Raw genomic sequence first — 25,042 nt, 5'->3', positions numbered from 1 at the left:
TTGATATGGTCCTCAAGTCGCGCACTGACCTACCAAAAACGTACAAGGAAAATATGTCGATATATCGTAGACATGCAAGCGAGAGAAGTATCGAACGTAGGTGACTGAACGGGACCCTCCAGACGTCTGCTTATACCCCTCAGGTTATCAAAGCTCGTAGTATAAACACTGCTGACGTGCTTATAGCTATCAATGGTTCGACGGAAAAAACAGACAGTTCTTTGTGTCACAAGTAAAGAGAATCATAAATCTGCCTGCCTCAATTAAGTAAAAAAAATATACCGCTAATCTAGATGCTACATCAAATGTCGCAACTTATAATTCCCCGAAAAGTTTTACCGTTCTCTTTGAAATGCAATTTCTCTTATGTCTCTAATTTACCTACAGCCACAACAAACTTGTATTATAGCCCATTTCGACCAAACCATTAAATGACATTTTAAATTATCTACTAACTTTCCAAAGCCTCGATAGACGATACGTATCATGCAAATAGCCACAAAAGAAGATACTTCAAAGCAACGCCAATACAGATTACTATCTTTCAATATCAGTTCCGAATTTTGGGGTAGAAGGTAAAATCTCAGTTTCTGCCTCTGCAGTTGAATGTAAATCCGTCGTATTGAACACATCGAAAACGTGGGTAGGTTTTTCAGAGTGCAAAGTCTTCTAACAAAGATATTTTTCTCTTTTTAATAGTCACCTTAATAGGAGTTAACATTTTGGATAGAACTCGTAAAAGTGGTAGAAGTAATTATCGGTATAAAATATTTATCTTCTCACAGTGGAGTATGACAAATCATATGGAGCATGCTTGCAATCCTTGAATAAAATAATTATAATATTAGTATGTGACTGATGGTCTTAGGACTGGATAACTTATTGATTATAGTTTTTACTTTAATCACGGTTTTAAATGTTAACATTAGTTACTGGTTAACTCTAGGCCATTGACACCTTGCATTATTAAATTAAATAAATTAGTTTGTAAATAAATATTATCATTTTGTCATCATTAATGTCATAAAAAACTTCAGCTTTTGAATTCAGAAATTATAAAAAATATTGGAAAAGATGAAAATCAGTGACATGTAGTCTCATTGAAAAAATTGCAATTTCTTCTCTTCGGCAGTTTTAAATCCACTAATCTAAAAACAAAATCTAAACTTGCCGTGCACATTAAATAATTAAATTTTTCTAGTTCAGAGAAAATTTTTGTCGACGTCTCTCTTTGAGTTATTCAATGTTATAAGATGAATAATAAAGAGTTGCAAGCGTATCGCGCGTATCAGCGTTACCTTCGGACACTGCTCACTATGTGTGGCTGTTGGTACATGCCCACAAAATCCGGCAAATGCATGCATTTCTGGGTAGTTGGAGTGCTCTTGGTGATAATCTCTTACGCAATTGTGAACTTGCATATGTGCTATATCCACAGACATAATTTGGTAATTATGATGAAATGTGTTGGCATAGCAATAACTTCATTTAGCGCCATTCTCAAGGTACGAACCAGTAGGATCTAGCCTTTTATTAAGTAGAAGAGCAAGATCAGAATAATATTTTATACGTCTTACAAGTTGTGGTATCGAACGTGCCACGTCAGTCTCTGTGCAACTTCTGCGCGTGGTAAAAAAATATGTTTCTGGTATTCTTTAAGATTGGGACTTTCCTACACAATCAGGAGTCTCTGATAAATTATCACTGGACGCTGAATGATCTTTTCGAGGAGGAACTTCTACGGGATGAGAAAATCCGGACGATAATGTTTTCATCCCTGCCCACAATATACACCCTGACATACACATATTCTGCCATTATGATAACAATGATTTTGGCGTTTTTTACACCTGCTTATTTAGCCATAATCCATGGTCTCTGTCGTTCCCAATCAACTACGAATTACAGCCTACCAATCACTAAAGGATACGGATACTTCTGGACCGTTCCGCACAACTATTTGTATCATTTTCATCTGCTCTTCGAGACGGGCGGAGCATCGTTCAGTGCCATCACGGCATGCTGCATGGACAGCGCTTTTGGCTTTTATATCTATCAGTTCGCTTCAACAATGCACGCCATGACCTTTAAGCTCACGAATCCTTTGCCCACCGAGAGCTTCTCAGACGTCCTAAAGTCATGCGTGGCAAAGCATCAGAAACTACTGCCATGCCGCCATACGTTGGAGCACATCTATGGACCCATTGTCTTTTGGCACATTGTCACCAACGCCGTGCTTCTTTGCGCATTGATTTACGAGGCGATGTCAGTAAGTGGATACATTCATTACGCGTGTAATATTTTTTATACCTGTCCAATATTATTACACTGCGCAAATGTTTCATAATATAATACTAATAGTTAAACATTTGCAACAGTTTTCGGACTTTAATATTTTCAACATAGGCGTATCTGTGACTTGGGCTACAATAAAATTGCTCCAAACGTTTACGTATGCATGGTATGGCACACTCCTCACAAATGCGGTGAGTTTTAATGATTTGCTTAAACAACTATAACAACTCAAAACTCAACTAATCACGTACAATATATGTATTTATGTACGAAGGTGGTTTGATAAGTTTGGTTTTGCATGAGATAGCATTACAATCCATGTATTGACGTGATGCTTGGAAAGTTTCACTCTTCAAATCCCTCCAGGCCAAATTTCAGTCAGAAGTCGATTTTTCCATTTTTGTGGCAACTGGCTAAACCGCTCGCTTCAAACGACTACCGAACGTGAACATTGCGTTACTTCTGGCTGAAATTTGATTTGGAGGGGTTTGAAGAGTAGAACTTTCCAGGCATCACGTGACCAAATGGATTGTAAAGTCATCTGATACAAATTTACCGAACTTATCAAACCTCCCTCGTATATGTGCACTATATATGTTTAGAGCGAGGACTTTCGTAAAGGAATATATTTTGGCGAATGGCCTAATTCTAATCTGGATCATCATGTGAGAACGAACGTCATTATAATGATGATGCAAAAACCAATGACGATAAACGCAGTTTTCTCTCTTGTTGACATGAACATGTTCACCAATGTAAGTATTGAAATCATAATCGATTGAGTAAATCTTTGTAGAACCTTATGATGTCGACGGAATTATTTCGAGCTTTATAGCGCTATCGCTTTAAAATTATATTTATATTTCACTTTTAAGAAAATTGAAGATTCAAAATTTGAGAAACTGAAAACGCACAAAATGTGATTACGACACTCTTCAGCAAATAAAATAAAATATTTTGCATTGATTCTATTTTTTTAACTACTTTAAATTAAACTTATATTGTAGAATTTATACATAACATATAAAGATATAAAATATAAACAATTAAGAGAGATTTTAATTACTGATCCGAATATGTCAATTAAAAACTTCTTTTTATCATTGAAGTTGATTTCTTTGAATTTCTTTCGACTTCATTTTTTACACAGTTTGGAAAAGTCTCTACATCAATTAATAACATTTACAATTATGTGCTTTTCGCATATTAAACTAATTTTAATTTTGTTTTGCTTTTATTTGTAGTTCGTTAATACTACAGGGTCCTATTTCTTCCTGATGCAATCTATCAGTAATAAAGGCGAATAATGATGGATGCTACGTACGTTTTGTATGGCAAACTTGTAAAATTATTACGCTGTTAACAAATTATTATAATTAAGAAAGTGCAATCAATTTATTGCTATCAGTATTAACAGCTTTTATTATTCCACTATTAACGCTCAATTTATATTGAAACAATAACATATTATAACTTCACCCAGTTGTTGTATTTCACCTTTTATTTATCTCAAATGACAATCAATTTTTTGCGAAATAGTAGTCAGCAGAAGTTTAGCAGGTAAACATTTAGAAATGTATGTCGAGCGACCCGAATTCTTCATGTACGCGTGTGTTTAATACGGTCCTCAAGTCGCACACTGACCTACTAAAGACGTAAAAGGAAATATGTCAATATATCGTAGACATGCAAGCGAGAAAAGTATCGAGCGTAGGTGACTGAACGGGACCTCGGCGTTTGCTTTGATGGCCTGAGGGGTATAACCAGACTGGAGCGTTGGCTTACACCCCTCAAATTTATAATTCTCTTTACTTGTGATACGAAGGACTGTCTGTTTTGTCCGTCGAAACATTGGTGTATTGATAGCTATAAGCTATAACCACTTCAGCGCTCCAGACGTCTGCTTATACCTCTCAGGCTATCAAAGCTCCAAGTACAAGCACCGCTAAAGTGCTACAGCTATCAATGTTTCGACAGACAAAACAGACAGCTCTTTGTGTCACAAGTAAAGAGAATCATAAATTTGCCTGCCTCAATTAAGTGAAAAAAATATATCGCTAATCTAGATGCTACATCAAATGTGACTCGCTACTTATAATTCCCCGAAAAGTTTTACCGTTCTCTTTGAAATGCAATTTTTCTTATGTCTCTAATTTACCTACAAGCACAAAAAACTTGTATTACAAACCATTTCGACCAAGCTATTTAATGACATTTTAAATTATCTATTAACTTTCCAAAGCCTCGATAGACGACACGTATCATGCAAATAGCCACAATAGAAGATACTTCAAAGCAACGCCAATACAGATTGCTATCTTTTAATATCAATTCCAATTTTTGAGGTAGAAGGAAAATCGCTGTCTCTACCTCTGCAGTTGAATGTAAATCCGTCGCAGCGAACACATCGGAAACGTTGATAGGTTTTTCAGAGTGCAAAGTCTTCTAACAAAAATATTTTTCTCCTTTTAATAGTCACCTTAATAAGAGTGATGCGGGGTCCACAATGGGAGTCGCAAAGTCGTGAGTCGTAAGAATTTACCACTCACAGTCGATTATTCTCCTCAAATTCGATTGTGCGTGGTCAATTCTTGCGACCCACGATTTTGCGACTCACATTTTGTAGACGCCGCATTAAGATTTTGGATAGAACTCGTAAAAGTGATAGAAGTGATTATCGGTATAAAATATTTATTTTCTCACAACAGTGGAGTATGACAAATCACATAGAACATTAAAATCCTTGAATAAAATGATTATAATATTAGTGTGTGACTGATAGTCTTAGGACTGGATAACTTATTGATTATAGTTTTTATTTTAATCACGGTTTTAAATGTTAACATTAGTTACTGGTTGACTATAGGCCACTGACACCTTGCATTATTAAATTAAATAAATTAGTTTGTAAATAAATATTATCATTTTGTCATCATTAATGTTATAAAAAACTTCAGCTTTTGAATTCTGTAATTATGGAAAACATTGGAAAAGAAGTCAGTGACATGTTGTCTCATTGAGAAAGTTGCAATTTCTTCTCTTCGACAGTTCTAAAACCACTAATCTAAAAACAAAATCCAAACTTGCCGTGCACTTTAAAAAATTGAATTTTTCCAGTTCAGAAGATTTTCTGTCGACGTCTCTCTTTGAGTTATTCGATGTTATAAGATGATCGATAAAGAGTTGCGAGCGTATCGTGCATATCAGCGTTACTTTCACACGCTGCTCACTATGTGTGGCTGTTGGTACATGCCCACAAAATCCGGCAGGTGCATGAACTTCTTGGCAGCTGGTGTGCTCTTGGTGGTAATCTCTTACGCAATTGTGAACTTGCATATGTGCTATATCCACAGACATAATTTGACAATTATGATGAAATGTGTCGGCGTAGCAATATCTTCATTTAGCGCCATTCTCAAGGTACGAACCAGGAGCAGCTTGCATTTTATTAAGTAGAAGAGCAAGATCAGAATAATATTTTACAATGAGAAACATATTAATATATTTGCTCACAAAATTTCGAAATGGATTACGTTACGCACTTCAATTAATTCTGGAGATACATGTTTTTTACTATATGTATAATGACATTCGTTAAAAGTTCAACCAGATATGTCGTCGAATTAAAGATTCGCAACAGAAATAATACACGATTTATGCAAGATTTTTTAGCAAATATATTGAAAAAATATATTTAATCCTCCGTCACCCATATGGGGTTTTAAAGCCCCAAGCAAAATTTCTTTCTTGCAGTTCTTCGTGGAAAGAAGAACGTAATGTTGGATATTTTTTTAGGGATGGGAGGTACCAAACATCGCCTCCTTCTCTCGACGAAGAACTGCAAGAGAAAAATTTCGCTTGGAGCTTTAAGCCCCGTATGGATGACGGAGGTGTTAATCCGCTAATATATCAGTTGATCTTTTAATAAGCGTTACTTCTTTGCAATGTTCCATCTCTAACGAAAAAGATTTTCCATTTGAAACTAAAATATGAAAGTTTAAAAATTGTATCAAACGTTCCACGTCAGTCTCTGTGCAACTTCTTTGTCTCGCGTGTAGAAAAAATATGCGTTTCTCTGGTTTTCTTTAAGATTTCAACTTTCCTGCACAATCGGGGGTCTCTGATAAATTATCACCAGACGCTAAATGATCTTTTCGAGGAGGAACTTCTACGGGATAAAAAAATCCGGACGATAATGTTTTCATCCCTGCCCACAATATACACCCTGACATACACATATGCTGCAATTTTGCTAACATTGACGTTGGCGTTTTTTGCGCCTCCTTATTTATCCATAATCCACGGTCTCTGTCATTTCCATTCAACTACAAATTACAGCCTACCAATCACTAAGGGATACGGATACTTTTGGACCGTTCCGCACAACTATTTGTATCATTTTCATCTGCTCTTCGAGACGGGCGGAGTATGGATCAGCGGCGTCACGGCATGCGGCATGGATAACGCCTTTGGCTTTTATATCTATCAATTTGCCTCAGTAATGCACGCCATGACCTTTAGGCTCACGAATCCTTTGCCCACCGAGAGCTTCTCAGACGTCCTAAAGTCATGCGTGGCAAAGCATCAGAAACTAATGCCATGCCGCAATACGTTGGAGCACATCTACGGACCCATTGCCTTTTGGCACATTGTCACCAACGCCGTACTCCTTTGCGCATTGATATACGAGGCGATGTCAGTACGTCGATACATTAATGCAAAATTTGATGTTCGATTTCGCTTATGTGCGTGGTTGCAATCGGCCGTGACATAATAAATGTTACGGTTATACAAATGCTACCGTCGGATTACGCTAATGTAACGTCAGAATAAATTTAAACGTGTTTAAGTTCTATAGATTTGGAGAACATTTGCGAATATTGAATAAAAAAAGATCATAATTTTTTTGCGGAGCCTAATATAACTTCAGTAAAGTAAAATAATCTAATAATTTGTAATAATTTTTGCTCCTTTTTTTAAGAATAGGAACAAAGATTACGCTACGCGTGTAAAATTGTTTTATTGGACACATGTCCAATATTATCACATTGCGCAAATGTTTCATAATATGATACTAATTGTTAAACATTTGCAACAGGTCTCGGACTCTAATACTTTCAACATAGGCGTATCTGTGACTTACGCTACAACCAAATTTCTCCAAACATTTACGTATGCATGGTATGGCACACTCCTCACAAATGCGGTAAGTTTTAATGATTTACTAAAACAAATATAATAACTCAAAATAATTTCCTATATATGTATATACTATATTAACTATATCTATATCTTTAGAGCGAGGACTTTCGTAAAGGAATATATTTTGGCGAATGGCCTAATTCTAATCTGGATCATCACGTGAGAACGAACGTCATTCTAATGATGATTCAAAAACCAATGACAATAAACGCAGTTTTCTCTCTCGTTGACATGAACATGTTCACCAATGTAAGTACTGAAATCCTAATCGATTGAGTAAATCTTTGTGGAATCTTATGATTTCGTCGGAATTATTTCGAGCTTTATAGCGCCATCGCTTTAAAGTTATGTTCATATTTCATTTTTTGAAAATTGAAGATTCAAAACTTTAGAGACTAAGAACGCACAAAATGTGAATATGACAATCTTGAGCAATAAATTAAAATATTTTGCATTAATTCTATTTTTTAATTATTTTAAATTAAATCTATATTGTGAAATTTATACAGAACATATATACATATATATATATATATATATATATATATATATATATATATATATGTATGTATGTATAAAGAATTAAGAGATTTTAATTAGTGTTCCGAATATATCAATTAAAAACTTCTTTTTATCATTGAAGTTGATTTCTTTGAATTTCTTTCAACTTCATTTTTTACAAAATTTAGAAAAGTCTCTACATCAATTAATAACATTTACTATTATGTATACTTTTCACATATTAAACTAATTTTAATCGTTTTATTTTTATTTGTAGTTCGTTAATACTACAGTGTCCTATTTCTTCCTGTTGCAATCTATCAATGATAAAGGCGAATAATGATGGCTGTTACGTATGTTGTATGTTTTGTATGGCAAACTTGTAAAATTATTACGAAAGTACAATCAATTTATTGCTATCAGTATTAACAGCTCTTATTATTACACTATTAATCCGCAATTTATATTGAAACAATAACGTATTATTACTTCACTGTTTATTGCATTTCACCTTTTATTTATCTCAAATGACAGTCATTTTCCGAGATTAATAGCCAGCGGAAGTTTAGCAGGTAAACTTTTAAAAATGTGTAGAACGACTCGAATTCGTTGTGTGTTTAACATACTATATGTTATTAAATAACATTTTAAATTAAACGTTTACTTTCCAAAGTCTCGATAGACGACACGTATCATGCAAATAGCCACAAAAAGAGATACTTCAAAGCAACGCCAATACAGATTGTCATCTTTCAATATCAGTTCTGATTTTTCAGGTGAAAGGTAAAATTTCTGTTTCTACCTGGGCGACATTGAATGTAAATCCATCATATCGGACACGTCGGAAACGTTGGTAGATTTTTCAGAGCGCAAAGTCTTCTAATAAACATTTTTTTCTTTTTAACAGCCATCTTAATAAGCATTAAGATTTCGGCTAACAACACAGGATTTATCGGTATATAATATTTTCTCATAATCAATGTTCACATGGAGTATGACAATTCTTGAAAGCTCATAAAGACGAGTAAAGATGGCCACTATGCATGTTTAACACAGGCTGCGTTCGGGAAGCGCGCTATTAGCGCTATTGCATCATTCTATCTTTATTGCTCAGTGTAAAACAAGGATAGAATAAGCAAATAGCGCTAATAGCGTCTTCCCGAACCCACCCACAGTAAACACGTAGAATCGTTATAATATAAAAAAAATGTTTATTATTAAGAAATTGCAATTAAGGCATCAGTGATTTTTTTTTATTGCATTAAAATTATCTTTTCTCTTTGCTCCAGTACACAATTTGAAATCAGGAATTACCGGCGTGGGAGTACACCGCTAGGATACTTCCCTCAATTCCTTTTGCTTTTAAAAGACCATCAAAATACTTTTCATTTAAATCGAATCTTATTATGATATAAATTAAAAATTTAATTTTAATTCAAACTCATTGCAAAATTCTTATGAGTAGACGCATGTATATCGTACATCGATCAATATGCACGCACTAATTCATTCTTCAATTGTTTTCTAGTAATGCGATTTAGTTTAGTAATTAGATTGCAGGCGCGTAAGTTTATGATTTCATCGTGATAAAAGATATTTTCTCGGTGCGTCAGTATTGAATAATAATTATTGAAACAGAGTACGTTAACGAGCTTTTCCGATTCTGAATAAACTCCGATCGGAATTGTCATTACGTTTCCTCGGAAAGATTGAAAATACGATTTATAATAATGTACATACCCAGAATAACGTTTATAGACCTCAGACCGCTTAGACGCTCAGACCAGCTCCGACCTATAATTATTAAAACGGAGTACGTTACCGAGCTTTTCCGAATCTGAATGAACTCCGATCGGAATTGTTATTAGTTTCCTCGGAAGGATTAAAAATACGATTTATAATAACGTACATACCCAGAATAACGTTTATAGACATCAGACCGCTTTAGACGCTCAGACCAGCTCCGACCTCGGCCGCCGAAAGACAGATTCCGACTGGTAATTGACTGGTATACCGATCGCATTCTCGAACCCATCGAGAAGAGTTGCTGTCCCTCGACGCAGCCTTCTTGGACAGTCTATCACAGCCTATCAGGGGCGCGAACGCGGGCACCAATTACGTGCGACGGCATCTCCTCCGTGGCCGCGCGCGCGCGCGCGATCGGCGCGATTGTTTTCCGAACGCACTCGCTCTCACTAGGTTAAGTGACCGCGCTTCTGATCGAAAGTGCTCCGTTAAAAACTCACGGTCGGCCTCGTGCGGCCGTCGAACGTCTCGCGGGAGGAAAGATCGAACGTCAGACTCGTCGATCGATCGTCGGTCGAACGGTACGTACGAGGGACGGCGCAGCGGCGTTCGCCCGCACGGTCGACTCGGCACGTCACCCCGTCCCCTCCGCCCCTCCTGCCCCCTGCCGTGTCCACTCCTTTAGCCGGCCGGAACCATCTTGCGCCGTGACGCGACGTCGCGATTTTCCCGCGTGCTGGCGAATCGCTCGCAGCAGGAAGCGGTCCCGCGGAGAGATAGCAGCGAATGCAAATGGCTGTCACGGCCGTGCGCGCGTGCCCGCTTACGGTTGCCGCGTGTCCGACGCACGAGCGTGTCGCGAGACTCGCGAGATCGTCGCGCGCGATCGATATGTGATGACCGGCGTCGGCGGTGGGTCGGTTATCGTGCTGCTGGTGCTGCTTGCGGCTTAAATCGTGCCTCGTCGTCGCGTCCGGGCATTAACGGGTTAACGTGCGTGTGACACGCGGGAAATCCGCTCGTGACGGGTGCGAGAGAGCGCAAGAGAAAGAGAGGGAGAAGGAGCGAGAGACGGACCCGCGCGCGCGCACGCACGCACGTGTGTGTGCGCGACCTCCGCGGCGGCGAGCGACTCCCGTCCGGTAGCCGCGTGTTGGGAGTGAAAAACCGGGGCCCGGGGGGGGGGGGGGACCAAGCCCGCGACACCGCGGCGACATCGGCGACGGCGATCCCGCGCGGCGCGCGCCAAGAAACTGAAGGAGCTCCACAGCTCCACGCCAGATGGTCACCGCGCTCGTCTCGCCAGTAAATCGACCGGGGACCGCTGTACGTCGGCGAGCAGGTAAACAATCACCGGAGGCGTTATCTCCCGCCGTGTGCCTTCCCGCCGGAGCCTTCCACGATTGCATGAGTAATATCGGTCTGTATCTCGAAGCACTTTGTTGTTTTGCGAGCGATTGAACGATTATCGGAGCCTCGATCGGGATTAACCCTCGCGCTGGAGCCTTCCGCGCTCGCAAAATTCTTATCTGCGTGAACAATTGCGTGTTTATCTCATTTCACACGCGTAGGTGATGTTCCACACGATGTTCTCCTCGAGTCTGTCTCGTTATTGTAGTCAATATGGTGCGCACGAAGGTGGAAATTTATGTTTCACGTTTTATTGCAGGTGTATCTGCTTAACGGAGACCAAGAGAGGGAATTTTGTACGGTGAGACAAAAATGCCTGCGGTCAGTGTATGCGATCCTATCGCGGCCAGGCTCCACTGCGCTCTGAACGGCAGTCCGTCCAAGACCACGGACGATCTGTCGCTGGAGCTGGTGAGCAATGCCTCGCGGATCATGCAAACGGAGATCCGTTACGAGGAATTGAAGGATTTCCAGGCGACGAGTCAGGTGCAGGCCAACTGCAACATCTTCCTCAACCTGTCCCCTTCCGAGAATTTAGACGGGAGCAAAGCGAAGGATAGTGCTGGCTACAAGAAAAAAAATGACCCAAACAAAGGGCTGGTTTTGCCGGAACCGGCTGTCACCCTGTACTCCCCCAAGAAGGTCCATCTCGGATGGAAAGGCACGTGTCCGGTCGGAGCTGGCATGTATAACGTTGGGAATACTTGTTATCTAAACAGCACTCTTCAAGCGTTGTTTCACGTTCCGGCTCTCGTCAACTGGCTGCTGTCTGATCCGCATCATAATTCCAAGTGCGAACAAAACAGTAAGTTCCCGTGTTCTATTGTACATTTTGCTTGTCGCGCACGCGTCTCTGAAAAATATTGTATAAAAAGTTATAATAGCATAGTTTTGTATGGTGTTTTGATAATAGGATAGTTTTAGATGGCGGTGGGGAATGCCTTACGTGTGCAGTGGCCAAGACTCTACAGTTCAGTCATCAGAAGTCTGGCGGTGCGATCAAACCGTTTTACATATATAATAAATTAAAGCGTACGTACTTACTTCCGATGATAAGTTTATCACCCGCGCATCGAAATACAAATATTGTAATGGGACGCGTATTCCTGCAGTCATTTGCCGAACTATGGTGCCTGGACAACAAGAAGATGCTCACGAATTTTTACGCTATTTATTGGAGGGGATGGAACGCGCGTATTTGACTAGGCATAAAGCGACTAAGTTGGATAACTACTCTAAGGAAACGACACCTATTAATCAAATATTCGGTGGCTATATACGTACTGAAGTAAAGTGCCTGCAATGTCAACATGTATCTACCACGTTTCAACACTTTCAAGTAAGTGATTTATCGCATATAACAGTTACACAATTGAGTTTCGTGTGACGGTTTTTTTATTGTTATTATTATTAACAAACGTCTGTGAATTTTAACAGGATTTGCTTGTGGATATACGCAAGGCGAATACACTGGACGAAGCATTAAATAGTTACTTCAGTAGAGAACAGTTGGACAACAATGACTATAAATGTGAAGCCTGTAAGAGAAGAGTTCCTGCCACCAAGCAGTTCACGCTGGAGCGCCCGCCAAAAGTGTTGTGTGTACAGTTGAAACGATTTAGCTTTTTAGGGGGAAAAATATCTAGACACATCGGTTTCAAACAGACTATAGATATGGGCCAGTATTTGTGGAGAGAACCGGGCGAATCTCCCAAACAGCTAACTTATAAACTTATGTCGATGGTGACGCACATGGGCCCTTCCGTAAATTGCGGCCACTATACGGCGGTTGCGCAAGTGTCGAGCGGTCAATATTATTCCTTCGACGACTCTTGCGTTCGTCCAATAAGCCTTAATAATGTATTAAGTACAAACGCGTACATTATGATTTTCGAAATGGAAAACTATAGCCAAAATCAACAGATCGCGAAAATGAACGGCACGACAGTCGCGAAGACTGTGCCGACTTCGCTGTCCAATTCTACGAATAAATCTCCCGTATCCAGAGCCTCGACGTCCGCTGGATGCTCGAACGGATCGTCAAGTGGATTGTTAAACAACCTCAGTAATTCGAGTAAAACGACGTTAATCGGTCCGCAGCTCCCGCCGCAAAGAAGTATAGAATTAAATCTTCCTGTACAAAAATCCAATGACGCTATTAGTACGCAATTATCACAGAAAACGCAGGAAAAGTCGCAGCCAAGGTTAGTCGTGCACAATAAAAACGGAAAGGTTCTGAATGGAAACAGTTTGGTGCCCTATGACGCCGGGTCCAGTGAGGAAGAGGATAATTGTTCCTCCGAGTCGGGGACTTCGAAGAATCAAACGTCGAATACCGCGTCCCGAATTAATGTCACGAACGGTGTGCCAAAATGCCTTCTCGCGAAAGATGTAACGAAAACAATCTCCAATTCGAAAGAGTTACAGAAAACTAATTCCAAGAGCAATACCAACGGCGTGTCGACAACAACGATGCAAGTTACGATTGTAGACTGTACAAAAAATGGATCTAACAGCAACGGCCGGATAAGCGTGCTGAAGCATCAAAATGGGAAAACGGACACGAATGGTCAGTCGGAGCAACGCGATAAAGAGTGGCGCCAGACTGTCAGAATTAAAAATGGACAAGAGGAGACTGTATCTACGAAGGCTACAACTAACAATGTTAAAAGCTGGCAACCTAAGGACAGAGGGGACTTTACTCCCAGTGGCTCGTCGTCCAATGGATGGTCGCATTCTGAGACGAGGTAAATTCTTTTACATATCTAAATCTAAATAATGCAATTTTGTATAAGACGATAAACGAAAAATAATCTATTATATCTGTTCTAGTAATTCGACGCCGAGTGCCGCGGCTATGCGAAATTTTAACGGTACCAATCGCTCGGATACCGTTTCACACTTAATGAAAATGTCGCATCGCGGATACGGCAGTTCCTCAGGTTAGTACGTCTGATTTAATCGTGAAAATTCAATCGTAAGTCAATCCAGTTGTAAAAAGATCAAAAAGTCTATTATAATTTCATGTCTTCAACTTTTATAGTAACGAATTGGAATGGCAATAGAACGCAGCTCGACCGCGACGTCGATAACGACAGACGAGAGGAACGTAAACGTCATTTTAACGCGGACGACGAGGAGATAGATAAGGGTCGGACAAAGAAGGTCAAGGACTACACGAATCGTCGGTACGAGGATAGGTCCAGCTACAATTCATTCCAAGGACACCAAAACAAAACCTGGAATCGATTTAACTTTAATCATCCTCGAAGACAACATTACAATACTTCCTATCCGCGGTCGCGGCACGGGAACAATTATAGACCGTCACGTTATAGATTTCACCCTAGATATCACTTATAGATATCGAATGCTCATTCTCGCTGCCACCAGCAGCGTGAGCGATCGGCAAAGGTTTTAGAAACTATATCGACAGTTCAGAAAGCGACCAGTTTCAATAGACTGTGCTATTATACACTGATTGATTTTGTAGAATAGTTATCATTTTTCAATATGAAAGTGAATTTGGAAATAATGAACTGTTGAATTTCGACAGTTTGTATGTTCATTCGAATGATGACTCATTTATGGTGGTTCATTCAAGAAACATAATGCATGTTCCTGATAAACTTGTGGCATTTTTTGCCCCTATGTTGCATAAGTTTGGTACACATGTATATCGTATGGATCGATCCATGGGGGATGAGTATCACCAACTGTACCATTTTGTGTTCAACGTGGATTATTAATTATAGAAAATTATAATTTTTTTTTTCTGATCATGATTTATGAACAACTAGCTGTAGTTTTGAGATACATGTTCACCATTAAATTCTCATGAGACGTTTGCGAAACAATCTCATGTATGCCGACGAGTATAAATTAATTTGAATATAATAATTGTTAATATTAGAATGTGAACAGTTCATTTTTAGGGAAAAAAAATGAAATAATTTAAAAATAAACAACATTATCAGAATTTTAACTAACTTAAATGAGTAATTCCAAATTACATTTAGTAAGTAAAAAAATAATTCGTTGCTAGATTATTTATCTAAAATATTGAATAAAACTCTCGTCTATTGTACTTTATTCCTTTTACAAGCAATGATAAAATAATACAAAAAATTTTTATTGGCAATATAAAAAGGAAATTTTAAAAGGGAAAATGCTTTTGTGTTAAATTTCTGAATACGTAAAATTTAAGTAGCAAGGAAGCAATTTATTCTATATCCTTCTAAGAGGATGAAATATTTATAATAAATTAAATTGCATATATGTAATTATATGTAATGATCCGTCCTCTTTTTAGTAGAGGTACTCTTCCCCATGTTAGGAAACAATGTTAGAGGAAACAGCCATTCTAGGAAACGACTAGATATGATAATTGGGTTTGTTGTGGCGTTTTGAATCAAATTGTGCAGATTGCAAATCAGCACGTTTGATGGCAGTATCGCGCTATTTTCTTTTAATATAAATGGCACATACCTTGTCAGTAAGTGCGAATTTAAATATGTTTTTAAGTGTTTCTACTGCGATTATTAAGGTAACTGTGTATAACTAAATAAGTAACAGATACAGTTATAACAGTTAATAATAATATTAATAATACCGAACATGTGTAATGTAATGATATGTACATTACTTATGATATAATGAGCCCAGGAGCGCTTATAACGTTAAGAAATCACTATTAATGGTTAAAATTACAAAGCCATAAGTTAATTTTTTAAGCGACCCGTGAGTCAATTCTCAATTATCTCACCCCTTATACGATACCTCATTACATCATCTGATAACAAAAAAAACTAATGTTAGCCGAACGTAAGGGAGATGTCGTATATCAATGAAATTAATACGCGATGTTATAAAGTGACTTATACGCTATACGAGCAAATCGACGCCAGATTTATGTACATGTACGAAAGGACAACAACAGTGTCGTTTATATAAGCCATAACAATCAATAAAAAGAAACCAACTGAATATGTGTATCTACTGAAGAAAGGACACTATCGCATTTCGGACAATATCGAGTTGGCTATGGGAGTATGTTTGTTTAACGGCCAGTTTGAGGCATACCTGAAAATAATTTTTATGAGCAATTATCATGACAACCGACGACGTATCGGCTCAGGACATCGTACAAATTCTAGAAAAAAATGTGAGTTAATGTATATACAAACGTCGGAACGGACATGCTTCATTTTTCAACTGTTTGGAAATTGTTTACAATGAAGCGAACTCGCAATATTCGCATCCGACTGACATGTATTTCGTACAGGTGAGTATTCTCAAGTCGGAAAGTCACGGTCCGGACGTAACTCTTGAATTCCGCGACAAGTTCGAATTGTTTGGTCAACTGTTGTGCAACCTGACATGTAAATTCGAGTCGTTGTTATATTTATCCGAGAATTACATCTCCACGAACGATCCTAAACAATTTATGAGCGGGATTGTCAGAACGTGGAACTGTATTAAAAAGCAGGTAAGACACTTGTATTTTACATATTTATGCATTTCTTGTATAAGTATTTACAGGATTGACGTATCAATTATACAGGTCTGTGAAAAATGTTCCAAGATTCAAGTGGACAGTCATACGCAATCTGGAGTACCGTTATCGTCGCTCCTTGAAAATATAAAGAAAAAGAGATCTGTAATAAAGGAATTTTTGCACGTTCAAGAGACTAAATACAGTCGTGAATATCTCGCGAAATGTTACGTTTTGTTAAATGAAATTGAAGGTCTATTACGTAATCTCAAAAGATCCGATGATAAGGCACGTATCTATGAGTACCGTTAACGTTTAATACATCGTTGGATGTTATAAGAAAAGTTTGCGAAATATGTACACGCCTATAGGATCTTTCCCTAAACAAAATTATATAATTGATCTTCTTTTTTATTTGCAGTTACAGCAATGCATAGCTATATTGAAGTTGAATCCATTCCTTGTTAAGCTAAATTCTGCTGTAGACGCATATGTCTCGAGCATTGAGATAACGCCGATCGACACATCCAAGTGTCCAAAACTGGATGTTTTCCCAATTGTCGCCAAACTCCTCACCGGTGAGTTATTGGGCGACGAACCTATGGATCCGCATCGCGTTCTAGCGGATAATGCGCCCAGGAAGCCAGTGTGCATTATTAAAATAAAACGCAGAACGGACGTTCCATCGATGACGGCCGTGGAAACGTAAAAGCGCAAAATTATGCATTACAGAAGATAAATGTTATATAAACAATTGTATTTCAGTAATAATTTGTATTTGACAACGTGTCATAAACATCAACGCGCGTCGAACAAATCTCAAGGAATGGAGCTTATCTCTTATCGGTATCCAACGTATGGATTATCCATAATATGTGTATATTATACACGTTCATTTTGGTATCTTAAAAATACTACATACCGCTCACAAACGCGATCGTCGTTCTCGATAGTCGGAGACTAGATTTAAAAGATGCCCTCGAGGTCGGGGATAGAGCAGGACGGTGCCAATCTTAGCGCAAGGTCTTTGTGACGTAGGAATTCTGGCGGAAGAATCTGTTTCTTTCTCTGTAAAACAGAGAGGTAAGCGGAATAGCATCCATGGTAGTGTCCGAAATGTAAGACAACGAGGATACATCGCTGTTACAACTAACCGGCGGAGGCTGCGGAACGGTGTGCGTGACGTTGGTAGCGACCGGCGCCCATCCTTTCGTGTTCAAGCATTTGTAACAGGACTTGGACTCGCCGAGACACGTAGAATGATACCCATGACCGCAGCCGAACACCACTACGTGATCGGAACATTGCGACAACGGCTGTCTGCACACGGGGCAAGTTACGGAAACGTTGCCGCATGCTCTACCGGCGTCCCTGAATGATAGAAAAATTATTGCATATAAGCTGACGCTAGAAAATTTGTTGCATATATTCATGTAAGATTCGGGGTGCGAAAGTTTGTGAATTTCGTCACGATGAAACCTCTTTTCTGCTTTATTTTCACGTGCTTTTCGTCGCTCAATCTAGACGAAATCTCCATCCCTTCCGCTCTATTGGCATTCAAGAAAATGTTGCATTTTGAAAATTAGTCGAGGAAATTCATCGTGAAGCTTAGCGAACTTTCGCACTCTATTAAAAACTAATTATTTCATATGTAATTAGAACTCCCAGGGTACCTCAAGGATTTTTCCAGAGCCTTGTGAAGTTCTAAGCTCACTAATCGTGCGGTAGTTTCGACTAGGGTTTGCTCGTATCGCGACTGAGTGAGAACTCCGGACAGCAGTTGCCGTATGTCACCCATCGTTCCGCTCGTTGCCGATGGATTTCTCAGAATTTGCTCCAGTATGTTCGATAGTATCGACGTACCACTCAAAGATTCTAGAATTAATCTCAACAATTTGCCGTTCAATACGTCTGCCTTCGGCCTATTGTTCTCCGAATGCGATCGAAACATAACTTCCACGAGGGGCATCCAGTCGAGATTTCCCGCCGATCTCCGACATATCCCCGCGAGCTGAATGGCGGCGTGTACCGTCTCACTTTCCGGAGCCTTATCTTGCCGGTACATCTCCAGCCGATCCTCAAACTCTTTCAGCAGAAGATCGAACGCGTCCTGGTAATTACCAAGCTTCTCCAGCATTACCGCCTCTGCATCCTTACATTTCCATTTCCGGACGATTTTTAACGCTTCGTCCAATCTACATCCGTGCGGCCCGTGCAAATGACGAACTACGCTCGCCGGCTCCAACTCGCACATTAGCGCTAGATATCTCTCCAAGTGTTCAGTCGTTAATTCTAGAGAAACGTCCTCCTCCTTGTATTGCGCGACCTGATATAATGCTTCTAGCAGCTTGTATTCCAAGTTCACATTATCGATAAAATCCTGCAGTATTGCATCGATCTTGTTTTGCAATCGAGTCGCGATAATCGTGGCAAACTGAAGAGCGTTGATCGTAACGAGAGTTGTGGTGTGAACCGATATAACTTTATCTAACCAGGCGGTCGACAGATGCTCGAACCAGGGCCATATGTCGTGATGCCTCGATGGCTCTAAGATCATGCATTTACATACCGCCACCCAATCTTCTCGCGCACTGTACAGTAATTCCGCGACTCTTATGCTGTAATATAAAGTCGTCATGATAATACATCGCGACGTGTATACTAACGAAGCATAAAGAAACTTATAGGTCAATTAGAGGTACTTACAAACTCGCTCTATTCGCTAAATTTAATAAAGTGTTATCTGAAATATTGCACAACTTTTTAGAATGCAGCAATCCCAACACAGCGCTTTCTCTCTCAGTCTTAAAGTCCTTCGGCAATTCTACGTGCGAGTCGATGCACAATATATCTATCATTCTATTCAACGTACTAGACTCCAGAGTAACCGTGCTTTCGGATACTTCATTCGCGACAAATGTGAGAACCATAAACTGTTGCTCCATCGTGATGTAATCGTTATTTTTCGGAGTAAGCGGCGTACTCGGCATAACAATGCTCAACAAGATGTCTATGAGCCTCTGTCTGTGCCGGAGGCCCATTTCGGAGGTAAATTCTGGCTCCTGAAAAGCGATGGCTATAACGTCGAGGAAGCCCTTCGCATCGAATTTCAGTAACGTTCTCAGGTACGGATACTGCCTCTCCATATCAGTCGCCAAACTCGAATGCTGAGATAACAAGCCTCTCAATATGTCCGCTTTCGCTTTCTGCGGCATGCCCTCGGGAAGCTCATTCTTGGGAAATCCGCGACCAGCGAGACAGCAGCTGGTATAAACTAGAATGGCGTTGCCGAGTTTTATACAGTCTCGAGAAAGCGCGGCTTTTGAGTCCTGTAATAAATTCTGTAGTACCGGTACCAATTGATGAATGGGCGCTGTGAAATCGCCCAACGCTGTTGTCTGGAGATAAATCAGCGCTTCCCAAAGTCCGCGCTGACGACAGATTGTCGTTACCTACGGACAAAAATGTACGTTTTGAATTCGTAGACGTTCATAAACATCTTTTTTTTTTTTTTTAAACGTAAACGTCTATTTTTCACTGTCACAACGCTCGCGAATGGTGAGACTTACTTGGTGAATATCTAAGCAATCCACATTGAGCAGAACCACGATCGCTTCCAGCGAATCTACTTTGTCTTCTTGATCATAAAGAGAGACTAATTGCTGGGCGATCAGCGGCGGCAATCTTGGTTGAAGACTACCATCTAGCAGAGGAGCTTCGAGGGCGTGCAAGTAACTAGTTTTCAGTCCTTCCGACTCGAAGACTATGTCCCACAACTTTCCGTATAGCAGATCTAGATTTTCCAATTGTATGCAGTAATCGACGCAGGTGAGTACTATCGTATCATAGTCTATATTTTCGTCCACCAAACACTGATTTAATTCGTCCATATATTGCACCAATACCTCGCAAACTTTATCACGCGCTATTTGCTTGCGACGTTGCTTAGAACCTCGCAGGCCGATAACCGCCTTGCCTTTGTCTTGATAAAAGGAAAGGCCCAATGCTAACGCCTCGGGGAAACGTTTCTAAAATACGATAAAATATTTTTATTCCCATAGTCGGATAATTTTTATCGCTTTGAACTGACCTGCATGATTAGATGTTGCAACCTTTCAGTCCATGTTCTCATACATATCACATGTAAACTCTTTATACCTAATAACAACAGCTGCGTACCGAAGACTACAACGGTGTTGTAGCACGCCCGCTCACCGGCTAGCGCCATCGCCTGTGCAAAATATAATGTAATTGTAATACACCAAATACATTTCTCTTTGTCGTCGCACACCATTCCTCGTACCTTGGAAACATTTCCGCCGGTAGATAATCCCTTAAAATGACTAGAAGCGTAAGAAATACCAACGCGACTCATGTCTAACGTCTCCAAATTATCCTGCGCTCTTACGTCTAACAAATGCAATTTCTCTTGAGCATCCAGTATCACGAGAGATCTCGGATTTAACCACCTCAAATTGCTTATCATATACGGTAGCGTAATTCTTCGAAGGGGAGACAGTTTTACCCGCGTACCAATTTCAGTATATACCTTGTCAACAGACAATACTTTTTTTAGTATTTTTAAAATATAAATATAAATATAAACTGATAGAATATAATGCAGTTAATCATACTTGATAAAAATACACCACGTTGTCCCTCGCAAGCGCCAATACCGGATCGATCACGCGAGAGCCGTCAGCCGTTTGTATGACAACTAGTTGCCAGGACAGTTGCGGTGGTGCTATCGCGGCACCGGTCAACGGATGACTTAATACAACGCGCATTCGCGGTCTTATGCAGACTACAATTACCTACGAAATAAGATAAATGTTATATACATTTAGCCGAATATTATATTTTCAAGTCTATTACGAAGCACAACCTTCGATAACGTCGCCATTGCTACTAATGTATAATTTTTCAGTGGATGCGACGGCAAATGATTCAACAGCAGAGGCTCCAGAGTGCACACCTCTCCCTTGGAGCCGCTAAACAAACATCTACTGTCGCAACCTCGCACGCCCATCACTCTAGTGAAATTCAGTTCGAACACCGAGCCACCGCTGTCGCTGCACAAAGCTATTTTTGGCGAATCTGTAAACTGAAGTGGCTGGTTCAAAACTGTCAATCGAACTGATAGACTTAATTTCACGCATGTGCAAGGGAATCGACGGCAGATTATACCTTAACGTGTAACACAGCAGTGTCGAGCGGGTGTACATCGGTGAGGATTCTTAAAACTTTTCCATTACTGCTATCTAACATCAAGATGTGTCCCCTGACGAAACCAGCTAGTACTCTACTACCGTCGTGGTTGAAGCAAAGAGCGGAAACGGAACCTTGGTGTCTCGCCTCCTGATCGCACCATCGCAATGTTTGCGAAGAATCAAAGCCCAGTATTAAACCGTGGCTGGTACCAATTACCAGCATGTTCCCACCGGCTGCGACCGCGCTGGCCAAACCAGCGTTGACTCTCTCCTGCATAAATCACATTGAACAATGACTATTTCAGGCTCGGTTACCATGCACGCGGCACGTAACAGGTGCTCAAAAATCTAAGGAAGACGTCTCCCGATATCTTTCGCATAATGAATGGAGTAATTGCTCACATTGGCCGATACAATTTGTGATGTTATTCCTTTGAGTATGACATGCCTTAAGATAACACCCGAGGACGGTCTCTGAGCGGTCTTGGAGGATTTATTTAACGAATTCAGCGACAGGTGACTGCCGATGCTGGTTGTCTCGCTGCTGCCGAGTTTCTCTACCAATGGCACACCGACATCGTCCTCCGTCTCTGACAGTGACTCGTAATCGGGCTCCATCAGGATGCTCTCTAAGGTGGGTAATTCTTCCACGATTGGGATGGCATATTCCGTGTTATCTAACTAGAAGGAATGCGGCATTAATGCTGTTATCAGAACAATTCCGGTGAATTAAATTGCAACGATATAAATCATGACAGGCGAAAAAGATATTAATTAGGAGTACAAGCCGGCAAGTGACACAACGCGATTTGCTCAACGAGATAACGAAATCACGTTGCATCAGGTATGTTTTATACAATATAACTGTCGCACAGGCAATCGCGGTTGCATAGGTAAATAGATACCTCCTCGATATCTAAATTAATAGCCTCCGTAACGAGACACTCGTCACTGTCGGATACAAATTCGTTCTCGGCCATCTTATTACGGGTTGAGTTACGTTATCGCGGCCCCGGTCAGAACGGCTGATCTACATGCATGTGTATTTGACAATTGTTTGACACTTTTGTTTTCGTTCTACATATTCGCGAGAGTGCGAGAGCGAGAGCGCGCGTAGCCTATAGATATGGGTGGTGTGGAATTCCTGCCACGACGTCCCGCCGCCCGCGATTGGCTCTCGCAAGTCTCCCATGCCCGGCGGATTGCCAATAAAAGTCGGAGCACATGTTCTCGAAGGAAACGTCAAAAAGGTACTTTCTGCACTCGTTTTTTTCTTCCTTTTAAATTAACGGCACTTGCCTCTCGACAAAGACAATACGGCCAGAATCCTCTTTTCTTGTTATATTTTTCCCAAAAGTCTTATAATTTAGGATAGACGCTGTACTTTCTGCTCAAAGCGTAAGAAAATGTATGTACTGACAGCACTGAAAAATCTACAGTTCACGTCACGCACACTGTAGATCTTCAGTACTGCCAGTAGTGCCAGTGCACTTCGGAGCGCGTTCCTCGCCGCAAGTTTACAATTTCGCGTTGTTGATCCGTTGAGGTTAGGTTATGTTAAGACGCACGTGTGTGCGTGCGTGTGCGAAGATTAAACTCTCTCTCGTCAGCAGCATCACGTTAAAATGCCGCTGATAGTGGTAACTGGCGTACCGTGCAGCGGCAAAACGACGAGGAGCGTCGAGCTGAAGAGTTACTTCGAGGAGAAGTTGAAGGGCAGCGGGCAGACCGTGGAGATAATCAGCGAGAGCGACGCGATAATCCAGGCGGGCTACGATAAAAATGTATATTTTGCGGGTAAGTCGAGGAGTAAAGTGGATATTTCCACGAAGACAAACGTTCCCATAAATATAATCTCATATCTGTAGATATTTTAGATGCCGTGTCAAATAATCGTGCCAATCTGTCCTGTATTTTTCAGATTCGAAAAAGGAGAAGGCTGTTAGGAGCTCAATAAAGTCGAACATCCAACGTAAACTGGACTCCAACAGCTTGTTGATATTCGACGGCAGCAATTACATCAAGGGGTATCGATACGAGATCTACTGCACGACCAAATTGTACAAGACTCCTCAGTGCACGCTGCACTGCAACTTGCCGATCGAACAAGCCTGGCTGTGGAACAACAAACGACTCGAGTCGGAACGCTACACCGAGGAGATCTTCGACTCGCTTGTATCCAGGTGATTGCACAATGATAATAGAATAATCATATGAAACTCATCGACGATCTCCGTAATATTTATACATTGAATATAACAGGTACGAAGTACCAGAAGCTACAAATCGATGGGACTCACCACTTTTCACGGTTATGCCGGAGGATAATCTAACGTGTGACGAAATTTACTGCTACCTCTACAAAGGCAAATTGCCGAAGCCAAATTTGAGTACCCAGAACGTTGGTATCTTTTTTCTTCCTTTCTTTTGATGATCTTTTGGTGCAACCGATGATCAGGTATCTTACGCAGACATTTATCCTTTCAGGCGCCGTTAGCGTCCACGAATTACCTGTACGAATTGGATAATATAACGAAAGATGTAATAAACGTAAGTTATGTGCAATAATTCGAGTGTGTACTCCATATCGATGAAGGAAGTGATTGAGCGTTAAATTCCAGAATTCATATGCAATATAGCCACACTTTTGTTCTTTATATAATCTATATAAAGTAATCTACTGTATATACACGTGCTTTATCAAACTATATAATTTAAACGTTAATCAGAAATATTTTTCTTTCATATCGAAGGCGGTATTATCGATGCAACAACTGGGAGTGATCCACGATATAAAAATACCAGGTTCTAGCGTGAATTTAAAACGCGCGGCCGCACCGTCGAGACTCGCAATGTTACGAAGGCAGTTTATAAACTTTAGTAAAATGCAACAAAATGAAGTTGATCAAATTGCCACATTATTTATACAATATCTCAATAACAACATACTGTAAAACTGAATTTGTATCTTTTTTTTTTTTAATTTTAACATGACTTTGTACGTATGTATATATGTATATATATATAATCACATTATTATGCAATAATGTCACTCGTACAATTGTACAATATAATGAAAATCATTTAGGTTGTAACATTAGCTTGTAAATAATTTTATAAACCTTTGTCAAATATATCATTTTCGAGTTTCAATCGAATGACTCACGATACAATGAACAGGAGA

General features: G+C 40.0%; 7 protein-coding genes across 17 annotated transcripts in view; 5 read left to right on the top strand and 2 right to left on the bottom strand.

The window, feature by feature from the left end:
• The window catches only part of LOC139815215 (putative E3 ubiquitin-protein ligase UBR7), a 46,227-nt gene extending 36,139 nt beyond the window's left edge, over nt 1–10,088 (bottom strand). For both annotated transcript variants that reach the window (XM_071781977.1, XM_071781981.1), the window contains exons 1-2: nt 9,912–10,088; nt 9,739–9,792 (exon numbers count right to left, since the gene is read on the bottom strand). The gene's annotated coding sequence lies outside the window, so the exon portion shown is untranslated. The remainder of the gene's footprint in view (nt 1–9,738; nt 9,793–9,911) is intronic.
• On the top strand, nt 76–3,703 carry LOC139815212 (odorant receptor 49a-like). The gene is made up of 6 exons (XM_071781964.1): nt 76–643; nt 1,202–1,505; nt 1,661–2,269; nt 2,379–2,486; nt 2,898–3,050; nt 3,540–3,703. The coding sequence occupies exons 2-6, from the start codon at nt 1,254–1,256 to the stop codon at nt 3,600–3,602; spliced, it is 1,185 nt and encodes a 394-aa protein (XP_071638065.1). The 5' UTR covers nt 76–643; nt 1,202–1,253; the 3' UTR covers nt 3,603–3,703.
• LOC139815210 (uncharacterized) lies at nt 3,793–9,438 on the top strand. 4 transcript variants are annotated; one of them, XM_071781959.1, is made up of 7 exons: nt 3,793–4,640; nt 5,413–5,715; nt 6,386–6,994; nt 7,394–7,501; nt 7,594–7,746; nt 8,276–8,851; nt 9,288–9,438. In XM_071781959.1, the coding sequence occupies exons 2-6, from the start codon at nt 5,464–5,466 to the stop codon at nt 8,336–8,338; spliced, it is 1,185 nt and encodes a 394-aa protein (XP_071638060.1). In that variant the 5' UTR covers nt 3,793–4,640; nt 5,413–5,463; the 3' UTR covers nt 8,339–8,851; nt 9,288–9,438. The 4 variants fall into 4 exon arrangements, with proteins under 4 accessions (XP_071638060.1, XP_071638059.1, XP_071638058.1 ...); XM_071781958.1 differs by having other exon boundaries at nt 3,793–4,679; XM_071781957.1 differs by having other exon boundaries at nt 3,793–4,718.
• Nucleotides 10,089–10,130: 42 nt separating the features above from the next.
• Nucleotides 10,131–16,140, top strand: Scny (ubiquitin specific peptidase 36). 3 transcript variants are annotated; one of them, XM_071781927.1, is made up of 7 exons: nt 10,131–10,325; nt 11,414–11,959; nt 12,073–12,186; nt 12,267–12,493; nt 12,592–13,901; nt 13,987–14,096; nt 14,198–16,140. In XM_071781927.1, exons 2-7 carry the CDS (start codon nt 11,467–11,469, stop codon nt 14,515–14,517), a joined length of 2,574 nt encoding a protein of 857 aa, XP_071638028.1. In that variant the 5' UTR covers nt 10,131–10,325; nt 11,414–11,466; the 3' UTR covers nt 14,518–16,140. The 3 variants fall into 3 exon arrangements, with proteins under 3 accessions (XP_071638028.1, XP_071638029.1, XP_071638027.1); XM_071781928.1 differs by lacking the exon at nt 10,131–10,325 and adding an exon at nt 10,384–11,086 and having other exon boundaries at nt 12,079–12,186; XM_071781926.1 differs by lacking the exon at nt 10,131–10,325 and adding an exon at nt 10,384–11,086.
• A 61-nt stretch (nt 16,141–16,201) lies between these two features.
• On the top strand, nt 16,202–17,357 carry LOC139815221 (uncharacterized). Its single transcript, XM_071781987.1, has 3 exons — nt 16,202–16,318; nt 16,439–16,936; nt 17,070–17,357. Exons 1-3 carry the CDS (start codon nt 16,265–16,267, stop codon nt 17,355–17,357), a joined length of 840 nt encoding a protein of 279 aa, XP_071638088.1. The 5' UTR covers nt 16,202–16,264.
• Vps8 (vacuolar protein sorting 8) lies at nt 16,652–22,981 on the bottom strand. Of its 5 annotated transcripts, none has more exons than XM_071781916.1 (13): nt 22,764–22,981; nt 22,261–22,539; nt 21,836–22,129; nt 21,534–21,752; nt 21,283–21,462; nt 20,952–21,197; nt 20,739–20,879; nt 20,218–20,676; nt 19,355–20,100; nt 18,322–19,266; nt 17,803–18,019; nt 17,571–17,716; nt 16,652–16,811 (listed from the first exon to the last, which is right to left on the bottom strand). In XM_071781916.1, the coding sequence occupies exons 1-12, from the start codon at nt 22,836–22,838 to the stop codon at nt 17,615–17,617; spliced, it is 3,903 nt and encodes a 1,300-aa protein (XP_071638017.1). In that variant the 5' UTR covers nt 22,839–22,981; the 3' UTR covers nt 16,652–16,811; nt 17,571–17,614. The 5 variants fall into 5 exon arrangements, with proteins under 5 accessions (XP_071638017.1, XP_071638016.1, XP_071638015.1 ...); XM_071781915.1 differs by having other exon boundaries at nt 16,652–16,786; XM_071781914.1 differs by having other exon boundaries at nt 16,652–17,716.
• Nucleotides 22,948–24,957, top strand: LOC139815218 (protein KTI12 homolog). Its single transcript, XM_071781983.1, has 6 exons — nt 22,948–23,108; nt 23,472–23,655; nt 23,780–24,041; nt 24,121–24,259; nt 24,346–24,408; nt 24,612–24,957. The coding sequence occupies exons 1-6, from the start codon at nt 23,049–23,051 to the stop codon at nt 24,810–24,812; spliced, it is 909 nt and encodes a 302-aa protein (XP_071638084.1). The 5' UTR covers nt 22,948–23,048; the 3' UTR covers nt 24,813–24,957.
• Nucleotides 24,958–25,042: the final 85 nt, after the last annotated feature.

Source organism: Temnothorax longispinosus, chromosome 6, assembly GCF_030848805.1.
Source record: "Temnothorax longispinosus isolate EJ_2023e chromosome 6, Tlon_JGU_v1, whole genome shotgun sequence".
NCBI lineage: Eukaryota > Metazoa > Arthropoda > Insecta > Hymenoptera > Formicidae > Temnothorax > Temnothorax longispinosus.
Note: the sequence above shows the minus strand (reverse complement) of the source record. Positions and strands in the feature narration are given on the sequence as shown.